Consider the following 12,894-nt stretch of genomic DNA (forward strand, 5'->3'; position numbering starts at 1 on the left):
ACCAAAAACGGAAAAAGAGGAAATGCTTCAGCTTCTTTATTGGGAGATTGAAATAGTTTTGTCTTATATGGGGCTGTTTTGGAGCTTCTGAATCTGTTTGTGTATTGCTTTCTGCACCAGACAAGTTCAGCATTTAACAAATCCATACAAGAAATATGGGAGTTTATAAATGTGTACATATAACTCATTTCCTCATTGTTGTGAGTCACAAGGTGTACAAGTCACCTCAGACTTCTTTACCTGTATTACCCCCAATCATCCTATAACACTTTTTGTTCACGCAACTCTACATAATGATGTAGGTGGGAACATGTCTGAGAATGCCTCATTAGTCATACACTTTATGAATTAAGTTTTATTGATTCAGCTTATCTAAATGAGAACATTCTTTCATGATCCAATTCAGATCACACCTCAATTAGGAGGCCTTTGGTCCCCTGATTATGGGAGGAAACGATTTCTTACAGAGGGAGGAAACAATTTACTCACTTCATCTTTGGAAACCACTTAGCCTTTCAATCGAACTCGCTAATTATCCCTGTCTCCCCCATCTATCATCCTTACCTTCTTCTGGAAACCAAGATCTTTACCCACCACTTGTTGAGCATTTAGTGAGGTCTTTGATAGAAGGTAATCATTGACTCTCTTCATTATCTAGCATAGAAAGCTAAAAAGGATTTAAGTTCTCACAATTTACAACCTAATATATCTTCATGTAAGGAGTCGAGTCTAATAAAAATTGAAATCATAATCAATACATATAAACAAGAAAGTGAACCTAACTGTTCACCAATCCTCATGAGTGGATCTTTCCCATTCAGACTGATGCTTGGATTACAAACTCACTCCTTAATCAACTACCTTATTATTTAATATAAATATTTACGTCTGTCTGGAACAATGAATCATTGAGTAATTGTAAAGATACAAATCTAAATTCTAGACTAGGTTACTACTTGCTTATGATTATGGAATTATGTAGATACTAGTGGTGGGATTTAGTTATAAGAACATCTAAAATAAATCTTTACTAAAAAACAAATAGATCTTAAACAACCTAATAACAACTTGTTACAGCAAATTATTCTTTAAGCTATCTTTAGCTTAGGCAATTCTCTTTGGCAACCACCAAACGAATATTTTAACAATCACGTGGAATGTTGTGCAACAAGTGTAACTTCCTTGGAATCCAACTTTGGAGTGTACTTATTTTGGAACACTTATGTTATAGATAACTTGTCTAATAGGTTACTTGTAATGTCCCCTTCTCAGTGAGGAGTAATCACTGGTCTATTGGCCTATTTCGGAGACCTGTAAGCTGATTGGAATGGAGAATTAGGGTTTCCTATTTTTGTCGAATTTTGCACGAGCCATTTGAGGACTATCCGGTGGGAATTCTACATTTTTGTTCATGGATTACTTCTGGGTTTTTAGTGAATTTCATGGTGGTATAACATGCATTCGGTTCTGAGGAGATGTCTGAACTTGCTATTTTTAGTAAGTGGGTGTTGGGCTAACTGGATAGTACAGTTTTTTTTAATTTTTCGAGCTCTCTCATAGGGTCTAACAAGCATGTCTTTCGGAGGTGTTTTCATGACTTACTTTTTTTAGTAAGTGTCAGTTCAAGTAGTGCTATTTTTGGCAGTCTTGAGCAGAGCTCCAATCCAGTTCAAATTAGTGTTTTCTGCACCTCCGTTCAAATGGTTGATTTGGCAGCAATCAGTGGTTGATTTTAATTGCTAATTAAATATTATTACTTTATTTTAAAGTTTAATATTTAATTATTCCGACTAATTATATTTTGGAGGAATGACTTAGGAAGGAAAATTATGTTATTTATCCAAAATCCCATTATATTTTTGTAAGTCAGGTGGGTGTCCAAATGAAGTCATTTTAACACTTTATGTTATTTTCTCAAAGTTTGAACTTGTGCACCTTGATAAAGTTCGACTAGGGAGGCTGGAAAGGGGGCGCCATGTCTTGAGGTGACATGAAATGAAATGAAGTGAGTTTTAGATGTGTTTGGGCACCATTTGCATTTGAATTTGTGAGGGAGAAATCTATAAATACAAGGTTTGGGCTCCTCATTTCATTATCTTGAGAATTTACACCGTTATGTTGCTGGAATGGTTAGTGACTGAACTTCGAAGTTGGAAAAGCTTCCTAGTTGCTTTAGTTTTGTTCTTGAGACACAATACCTAGCTGGATAGTTGTTTTTGGGTGCCATTTTTTGAGTGTTTGATTCAATTTTCAGTGTGAGTTTTGGAGTTTCTATGTTGCTACTGTGTTTTTGGTGTTGTTGGTGCGTATTTGGCTGGAAGTGAGTTTTATACGTAGCTGCCTGTGTGTTGAGAGCATCATTCTGGGTATCGACTCTATCTATCTGTACTCCCTAGGCGATATGGTTCACAAATTTGCAGATTGAGATTTGGAGATTTAGATTTTTAGTTGCAAATCGAAATTTACAGCTTGGCCGTACCATTTTGGAGGTGCCTTGGTTTGTGTGTCATCCTTGTGTGGTGATTTTGGTGTTGGTTCAAGTTCCTTGCTTGTTCTCCTTGGTCTTATCTGTGGTTTGGATGTGTTCGTGCGCATTTTGGAGTTGTTTCGGAGTTGTATGCATATCAGTGTTGCTGGTCTAGTTCTAGAGTTGCTGGTATTTTATATCAGACTTGTTATTTTATGTTTTTGGCTTGAAATCAGCTATAGTTTATTGTTGCAAGCTTGTAGTACTTCATTGTAATCTTCCTTGTATCATTGGTTAGTAGTACTAACCTCGATTATTGAACTTAAAGTGCTCATTGTAATCCCCATTGCATAAGTTGAAGAGGCTGGCTTGGCCGCCTTAGTGTTTGTAATTTCAATTGGTAGCTTAGTCATCCCGCTGCATAAGCATTGAGTGATTTTTGTTTGTAATGATCCTCTCGCTGCATAAGCGGTTGAGTGATATTTGTTTGTAATGGTCCTCCCACTGCATAAGCGGTTGAGTTGAGTTTTGTTGTTGTGTTCTGTAAAATTCCCCCTTATTTTTTTTTAATTTTTCCACAATTACATTCAACACAACACTTGTTATGGTTAGGAAATGAAAACCAAATGCTGTTGAAAGGTAACCCTTCCACTTTTTGATCACCAAGAGCCCAATGTGGGAAGGTGAGAGCATACGGTGACAAGGGGTTCGTTAGCTTTCTAATCCGCTTGTTGACGGGAATAATCATTATGTTATGTTGTTATATTTATGTTGTCGTCGGTAATAATGAGTTACAGCGGTCAGTTAGTTAGCCGACGGGTAGGTAGTTGGAGTCGCGACGGTTGTGTCGCGCCCCTTCGGGTATTATATATTGTGTACCTTTTCTTCGAAGGAGGATCATGTTAGTCGTGTCAGATGTAATGTTATAAGCACTTATTGTACATGGACTGTGGAATTAATATAGAGGCTGGTTATTTAATATATTTCCATTATGTTCTGTGCATTTACATTCTGCATTTAACCGTTTACCCGAGAGGGCAAACATTTGGCGCCATTGCCTAGACGAACTCGGGAACGGAAGACACGGATGGCGCACAGACACAATGGGCCTACCCGTTGGTGAAGGAAACCCGGAGGCCGACGACGCGCGGACAGAACTTTGTACACGGGAGAAGACACGGCAACGCGAGAATTCTCGATTTTGCTCCAGGTAGCCATTCAGACATACGTTCGACGAGAAGCGGCGGAGGCAGAAATCCCACCAAGTGCCGTGTGGACAGCGCTGGAGGTTAGCCCGGCAGTAAACCGGTTAATGAACCACCTCCCCCGGCTGCTTGCACAGGCATCGCTGGCACAGCAGGCCCACCTGGAGGAGATTGCCCAGGAGGAACGACGACAACAAATCCTGCAACGCTACGAGGAGAACAGCCGACGGGACACGGAGAGAGATGGCGCCAGGCCAGGAGGGAATTGAACTGTGAACTTCTTATTTTCAAATAAAAGTGTCATTGACACGAGTTGTACTTGAGCAGATGAATTAATAAAGATATGTTTTGATTTAAGAATTGAGAGTTATGGAGATGTGTGACAATTAATGCCAAACCTATTGAATAAAGATAGGAATAGAAAACCGGAAACGAACGAGTGGGAGGCCGCGTAGAGGGCTTTGATTCTGGAGCAGCAAGTAGAACGAAGACGGAGGCTGAGGCAACTTGCCGAAGGATGACCTGCCGAAGGGGGGCCCGAGGGGAACCAAGGAGGTGTCACGGAAGGTGCAGAGGCCGACGAAAATTTCTACGCGTCGCCAGATCATCGTAGGACGCGGAGCCACGAGGAATTTTTAGAAGAAACAAGGTTACGGCGAAATCTAGTCGAGGAGACTCGGGATCAGTTTAGGAACTTATCCCTCACGCCACGGAGTGAAGATCACCAACGGGAAGCAGGAGTAGGAGTGTGTCAAAACGAAGGGGAGGGCAACAGTACGGGTGTAGGTGCCACAGGCGACAGGCAAAACACCGTACCTCTAGGACACACCACCAACACTACCGGAGGTAGCAGCGCAGGGACACAGCCACAGACACAGACACAGACACAACCGCCTCCAGGAAGACGACAAGGGATGGCGAGCAAACAAAAGTTACCAAAGTTCACAGGGGACGGCAAGCAAGACCCCTTACGGCACTGCCGTACATGTGAGACCAGTTGGTCCGCCAACGAAGTAACAGACCACGACGACTGGGTACAGCAGTTTCCAGCCACGTTACGAGGAGTCGCCATAGATTGGTACTCCGATGTAGATAAGCAAAAAGTGGCCACATGGGCTACCCTACAGAAGGAATTCACGGAGGAGTTCCGGTTGCTTCGTGATGACAACGAAATTGTGACAGAGATATACAGTACCAAGCAAGGTACTAAGGAGACAGTACGGGCATACAGTCGGAGGCTGAAAGAACTCTTGGGTAAAATGGAGAGCCAGCCGGCTGACGGCTTAAAAAAACGATGGTTTGTGGAAGGATTGAAATCCTCCCTACGAAAAAAAATGAAGATTGTACCCCCGACGTCATATGATGACGCCTATAACAGGGCGATGGATCTAGAAAGCGAATATAAAACATCAAGGAAGAAGAAAAGTAATAGATATTCATCTGACGACGATGAAGATTCTGACGGGGAGAGCAGTAGCGGTGGCGAATCGGGTAAAAAGGTACACGCGCTCCAGAAGGACATGGAACGAATGTTGAAAGAATTCAAAGCCATGAAAGGGAGTACAAGTAAGACGGAAGAAAATGAAGTGTGGTGTACAGACTGTAGGAGTGACGGACACACAAGGGGTACTTGCCCGAAGAAGGCATTCTGTGAGATTTGCCAAGTGATGGGACACTCCACCAAGGAGTGCCCATACAATATGAAAACCTGAAGCACGAACCAGGTGTTGTTCACAGAGCAGGCCACAACATCCGCACCAGCGGGTACGGGCCAGCAGACTAACACAACGGCATCATCTGGAGGATACCGGGACAACAGACGCGGCGGCGGAAGGAATAGCAACAATAACAATAATGGAAGCCGTATCCAGTATGACGCCAAGGGCCGGCCAATTATCCAATGTAGGGCCTGTAATCAGTGGGGGCACTTCGCCCGTGATTGCACAAAGGAAGCCACCCCTCAGCACCTCTGCCGTTGGTGTGGGCCAGGCGACCATGAGGACGCAAATTGCCCGCAGGCAGGGGTTAATCTCCTCAACATTGAGAAGGCTGAGAAGACTGGTGAGAAAGAAGTACTGGCGATCACCCGCGCCCAGACGAAAAAAGCCACTTATCCCGACCCCCGTACGGAGAAGGAGAGATTACGGGAGGCAAAGGCCAATATTGAACGTGAGATGACGACCGAACGACGGGACAACGAGGTGGCGAGTACATCATCCCGTACGGAAGCGGAAAATAACATCATTGGGCGAATCTTGCAGATGGAGGTGCCGATAAAGGTAAAAGACCTTCTAGACTCTATGCCACAATTGAGGACTGCCATCCTCACCAATGTGCAAAGCACCGCATCGTCGAGTACACCACAGGTAGGGGTTCCCGCCACCGCATCGTCGAGTGCACCACAGGTAGGGGTTCCCGCCACCGCTTCGAAGAGTACACCACAGGTGGAGGTTTCCGTTAGCCCTTCGACTGACCCGATGTTACTAGCCTTGAGCAGTGGTAGACACCCAACTGTGGTAGAAATGGGTATCCGTGGGACCATTCTGAAGGACACCATTGTGGACAGTGGATCTGGGGTGAATGTACTACCAGAAGAAACATGGAAGCGGCTGGGGAAGCCCACCCTGTGGCCACCCACATTCAACCTGGTGGGAGCGGACCAACACGGCATTAAGCCACTCGGCCTGTTGATGGCCCAGCAAGTGACAATTGGTACACAACCATTCTTGTTAGATTTCGTGGTTATTCCCTCGAAGAAGAAAGGCTATGACGCCATCCTGGGGAGAGCGTGGTTGATCAACGCGAGGGTAAACCACAACTGGAAGAAAAATACACTTTCCATGGAGAAGGGAGGGCGGAAATATACCATTGACCTACACACCCAAGATGTCGGCGAAGAGCTCGCCTCTTCAGACTCAGACTCAGAGGACTCTAATAAAAGGGAAGGGGGTCCCGATGAAAGCAAGGGCAAGAACGCGATGGAGCCGAACAGTGAAGGGGTGCTAGAATTGGAGGGATGTTCTGAAGATGAGGTATGCTCGACTAACGGGCTCTTCCACTGGCAAATGGAGGATTACGAAATGTTCCAAAGCTACAGGCTCGAAGTAGAGGAACCAGAGCAACCAACAGAGGTGTACCTGCCGGAATACAGAGAATATTGGAAGGGAGACGCCCCAAACCCTAGAGGCATAAATAATCCGAAGAGTGTCGGCAACGATTGGAACCCTGTATGGAAGACCGCAGTCTTCAAAATCTTTATTATCCTCCTCCTTCTTATGTACGGGAAGGAGGTCGTGGTCCCTATAGAATTTGTGGTTCCAAGTCTTCCGATGGCCATTGAAAATAGACTTGCCACCAACGGGCCCAAATTGAAACCCTACCACGCGAAGCGCGCAAGGGACCCGAGAGGCCGGACGGACACCCGAGAGCTCGAAGGGGGACCCGAGAGGATGGAAGGGGACCTAAGAGGCCGGGCAAGCAACTCGAGAGGCATGGGACAAAAGCAGGAGACTTTTGGGCGAGAAAAACCGAGAAGGATGAAGGGCGATCCCAGAGACAGGGGACCCGAGCCGAAGACTCTCTAGACAACTTTAAAAAAAAAAAAATTTGAAAAAAAAATCGCACGGTCGTACGACAACGACCGTACGGTCAAAAAAAAAAGAAAAAGAAGGGGAAAATGGCCACCGTACGGTGGGACCAAGGTGACAAGGTGACACCACCGTGCGGTGGAAGCACCGACGGTGGCACCACCGTGCGGTGGCATCACCGACGGTGGAACCACCATGCGGTGGACGGTGCACCACCGTGCGGTGGAAGCACCGACGGTGGCACCACCGTGCGGTGGAACCACCGTGCGGTGGCACCACCGTGCGGTGGCACCACCGTGTGGTGGAACCACCGACGGTGGCACCATCGTGCGGTGGGAGCCACCGAAGGCGGTCACCAAGCAGCCCGCGGAAGAATAAAACGCCGCCAAACATCAAAGACGCCGCACAACACCACTGCGACGAAGAACAAAACAACCCCGCACACCGCCATCACCGCACAGCAAAGGGTAAAGGGAAGAAGACGCCGAACAATGCACCACCACGCCACCACGTGATGCGAAGGGTAAAGCACGGGCCGACCGCCACAGGTAGACCAAGCAGCCGCACGATCGGAGGTGCCAATGCTGTTGTTGACCGTATAGGGAGGTTGTATGGCCGGGGTGCCATCAGGGACATTACAGTGCCCAAAAAAAGAAAAAAAAAAGAACGACGACGGCCAGATTTAAAATGATTTGCTGAAGTCTGGAGCCTAGACACTGAAAATATTGGAGTGTAGAAGAAGGGTTTTGACATCATAAAATATCACAGAAATGATGCTGCCCCAGACCCCGCGAGGGGCGCTGCCCCTCGACCCCGCTGGGCGTTGCCCCCAGACCCCCAGTTTATTTTGAGCTACAGAAGACCACGGGAAGTGTTGTGCCTGCAGCTAAGCATTGGCAGGGAAGCCATAAGCCGTAGAGGGAGACGGATTTGGAGGTTGGGAACAAACAGAGTTTGAGGGAAGGCATTGCAGGTCCGCGCAGTTGTATGACACCAGGGAGTTATTCAGTTCAATTTTTAGCCTTTGGGGAGTGTGATGGAGGATTTGAGGTGTCTCCTAGCATTTGTGCCAGCGGATTGTGGCCACCTCCAGGCATGATAGGTATGCTTTGAGGAACTCGGAGTATGTCTCGGCTGGACGTGAGGTTGCCTTGGTGGATGCACAGAGGGCTCGGGAGGAGCTGACCACCAGGTTGGAGGCAATAGTCTCGTGAGACTTAGTTCAGTGTACCCAGGAGTTGTATGCCGGGAGAGCAGCACGGGTGGCTATCGAGGACAAATTGGCTAGGGAGACAGTATCATTTGAGTAGCAGTTGGTGGAAGCTGAGACTGAAAATTATGTTTTGCAGACAAGTTTGGGGTAGGCACAGGAGGACTGTGCTGGCAAAGGAAGCAATATTGGTGAAATCCGCACTTGAGCATCGGATGGTAGCAGAAAAGGGTTTTTAGGTGAGGACGCAGCAAGTGTATAAGATCCGGGCCCGACTGGCGTCAGTAGTTCCTGCCGTTCATCTCTATTTTGTATTAAGTCGTCGGAGTCGACTTCTCCCGCTGCATAAGCGGTTGAGTGATATTTGTTTGTAATGGTCCTCCCACTGCATAAGCGGTTGAGTTGAGCTTTGTTGTTGTGTTCTGTAAAATTCCCCCTTATTTTTTTTTAATTTTTCCACAATTACATTCAACACAACACTTGTTATGGTTAGGAAATGAAAACCAAATGCTGTTGAAAGGTAACCCTTCCACTTTCTGATCACCAAGAGCCCAATGTGGGAAGGTGAGAGCATACGGTGACAAGGGGTTCGTTAGCTTTCTAATCCGCTGGAAATTACAATGCAATTACAAAATTGGGCGGCAAGCCAGCCACTTCCACTTTTCAGCGGGATGAAGAACACAAACTTGGCAGTAAACCAGCCAAGGCAACAAAGCATAATAGAACCAAATCACTCTACCGCTTATGCAGCGGGAAGACTTTTAAATGAAACTATCACTCAACCGCATATCTCAGCGGGAGGACAATATCACTCAACCACTTGCTTAGTGGGAGGACAAAATTGAATTACAAACATACAGGTGGCTAAGCCATCCTCTTCCACTTGTTCAGCGGGAAATACAACATAGAATGAATTGGTCAGTACTACTGAAGCAATTCTTACAATGATAGAAATGTGAAAAGAGATAGAGTAAAGTATATCTTATGAATTCACTAACACATTCTAACCAATAATACTACTTGCTGTTCTGAAATCAAATACAAGGAAAACGCGAAACCAGCCATCCCGAAACCCACTAAATTGCTTGTAACTCACTCAAAACCCCATAGAATCATGCCAAATCAGAAACAAATGAAGCATATGACATAAGCAAACAAAACAATACCTCGAAACTGCAAATGAAGAGCACCAACAGAAAGGCACACATCCCAATGCACTTCTGGAAATGGCGTTTTTGCTGAAAAGTTCGATGTGCAACTAAAAATTGGAGAGTTCTCCAAATGCCACGCCAATATAGGAGACTTATCGTCTCTCCGGTATGCTTCCAACGAGCCCTCACCCAAAATGATGCATTCAACACACAGGCAGCTACGAGCGAAATACACTTTCAGCCGGCACACACCGGCAATACCAAAAAACCAGCAGCACACACAAAACTTCACCAACAAACCCAAAAATCACCAAGAAGCTCACAACTACGCACCACAGCTAGGAGTGATGTCTCACACTCGAAACCGGAAGGAAGGATCTAGGAGGTATTCACCCTCGAAGAATGTTTGGAGTCATTCCGACAGCATAACGATATATTTTCTCTGGATGCCAAATGAGGAGCCCAACCTCTGTTTATATAGATTTTCCAATCTGAAATTCAAATGAATCTGCCTCCCAATTTTGCCTCATTTCGATTGCATTTCATTTCATGGTGGACCCAAAGTGGCGCCCACTTTCCCAAGTCAAAATCACGCCAAGGAGAGGGGCCACGATTTTTGACATTATAAATTCTTTAAAATATAAAGAATGAAGTCTCCCTTTAATTCTCCAAATAAATCGCCCAGACATGACTTAGGAAAAATATTATATTTTGCACAATTTCCCATAACATCAATAAGTGATAAAATAATTAAATAATAACCTTAGGATAAGGAATAATATTTAATTAAATTGCTTATAGTTCCAGTACTGATTATTAACGGAATCCAGATGAGGCTGAACAATGAGGATCAGTGAATTGTGCTAGGACAAGACCAAATCCAGGACTGTCAAAAATAGAATACCCCAAACTGCTACTTACTAAAAATAGTAAGTCATGAAATAATGCTCCAAAAATCATTATCTTCGCAACCAGAGAAAAAGTTTGGCGAGCTTAGCAACTCTGTACCATCCTGATAGCCAAACCCTAACTTACTAAAAATAGCAAGTTCACCTTCCACCCCTGACAAGTCTGGTCAGAACTCCAAGGAACATGGGAACCCTTAATTCATCTTTCCACATAGCCTACGGGTCTCCGGAATAGGCCAATGGACCACTGAATGCAACATCACAAGGAAGGGGACATTACATGTTCAGTTCTCCCGCTGAAACATTGCGATAGAGTGATTAGTGTTGAGTGTGCTCTTGTTTCCTTAGCTGGTTTAGTGCCAAGTATCTTGCTTACCCATTGGATAAGCCGAAGGGGCTGGCTTGCCACCCATTATTGTAATCAGCACTTTCAGCAATTTGCTACTAACGATCCCCTGCTACCATATGCTCTCACCCTCCCAGTTTGGGCTCTCGGTGATCAAAAGGTGTAGGGTTCCTTTCAGTTGTTTGGATTATATTATTCTAACCCTAATGGGTGATTGGTGTAATTGTGATCTTGCTGTAAAAATTAAAAAAAAAATGGGAATACTACATTACTCAACAAAGTAGTCATCTTGTGCAACAAAGTAGTTGTTTTGAATAGTGTGGCAGCTATCTTGTGTAGCAAATATGGCCTCTTGTGTAGCGAGTTTATTAGCTTGCCATCAAGGCTTTAGCATGCATGACAAAGCATTAGCTTGCACAATAAGGCCAACATCTTGTGTAACAAAACAAATTGTCATAAATGAATGTGTATCTTGTGCAAGAACTCCAAATCCCTTGGAAACACATATAGAACAACTGTGCAGAACTTCTTAAATATACCAATATCAAATAATTAATTTATTTAACCTTTTTCAACTTAAAAAACAACCAGTTCATCTACGCTAATTTTAATTTACGACTGAAATCACCTAACAAATATATTTATGGAAAAGAGGTTTGTTGGGTTAGTTTTCAGTTTCAAAAAGCATGTTTTAAGGATGTACACCAGTATACATTTCTAGGGCTCATTAAAATATCAAGTCAATTAGGAGGTAAGTAGCCAAACAAAAAATTCAAAAGCAGACTTGTTTGTTGAAGTTTGAACTACTGTATTGTATGAGTGCTAGATTTATGCCAAGTTTTCATCAGCTTTAGGATGTTTTCTATGGTATCCCCTCAAGAGCTGCACCAAGAAGAAGGATGACCTCAGAAATAAAGGCATACTAAGAATGATGCTCAAGTCTGCTGCCTCTGTAATTTTTTACAGAGATTCAAGATTGTTAGCTAGGGATGTTTACAGTTTAGGACAATATTCATGATCCATGGCAGTGTATCATTTCACTTGATTATGTGTTGTTGAAGCAAATTACAAGCATAACAGAGCAAGGAAGCCCGATCACCGTCCCATAATCAATCTGCGTTGACTTTATTGATGGGAATGGTCCGTAATTATCATTGAGACCTCTTGTTTCTGATTTGAGATATATTGGCTGCTTGTAGATGGAGCTGTGGATAGAAGTACTTGTCATAGATTACATTATACTGTCTAGAGATGTCACAATTATTGAAGTAATGTTAGGGCTATATGTTGTCAAATGATGTATCATCTTGTTTCCAAGTTGATTCTATTCATGTTTTCTGCCTTTGATATAATTGTTATTGGTATTTACAAATACAGGTCAAATAGCAACATGTCACAAGGAGGTTGCAGATGTTTTCATGCCTCGTCTTTTGCTGCATATTCCAATTCATCATTAAATATCATCGTAACTGAGCATTGTGATTTATGTTTGAAATATATCTGCAGGCTGCTTATAAAGTTGGGGGATATTCTCTCAGTGCAACTGCAATAGAGCAGTCGATCCTATGCCGCCGAACAGCACGTCCTGCACAAGTGACTTTCTTTTGCCCTTATTGACTACTTCTCAATTTGTGTTTTATGTGGTGCTTTCAAGTTCACTCAAGTAGTTCACATGTAATAGCACCAGGCCCTAAGTTTATTGGTGTAACGCATCTAATTTTAAATGGCTAATATTCTTCTTTCTGTGTAAAAATTTGTTAAGTGGCTCCAAAGACTCCTTTCTACTGGAACAAGGTTGAAAGCTGGAGAGGAACGCCGCACATTTGGACGAATATTTGGTCTTGATGTTCCTGAACCCCTTGTTTGGTTTGCCATTTGTAGTGGAGGATACTCCGATCCTGCGGTATATATCCTTATGTTGGGAGCTACATATGATCTTATTTTTATTGCTGTGTAGTCTGCTTTTTATCCCATACCTAAAGTACATGGGATAAGTTTAAAATCTGAATAATGTTTTGAA

The 12,894-nt window shown here is 44.0% G+C and overlaps 1 protein-coding gene across 2 annotated transcripts in view; it reads left to right on the top strand.

Annotated features, from left to right (window-relative positions):
- The window catches only part of LOC131060376 (uncharacterized), an 89,592-nt gene that overhangs the window by 75,647 nt on the left and 1,051 nt on the right, over positions 1 to 12,894 (top strand). For both annotated transcript variants that reach the window (XM_057993569.2, XM_057993570.2), the window contains exons 7-8: positions 12,381 to 12,467; positions 12,637 to 12,777. In XM_057993569.2, coding sequence (XP_057849552.2) covers positions 12,381 to 12,467; positions 12,637 to 12,777 — 228 coding nt within the window. The remainder of the gene's footprint in view (positions 1 to 12,380; positions 12,468 to 12,636; positions 12,778 to 12,894) is intronic.

This window comes from Cryptomeria japonica, chromosome 4 (assembly GCF_030272615.1).
Source record: "Cryptomeria japonica chromosome 4, Sugi_1.0, whole genome shotgun sequence".
NCBI lineage: Eukaryota > Viridiplantae > Streptophyta > Pinopsida > Cupressales > Cupressaceae > Cryptomeria > Cryptomeria japonica.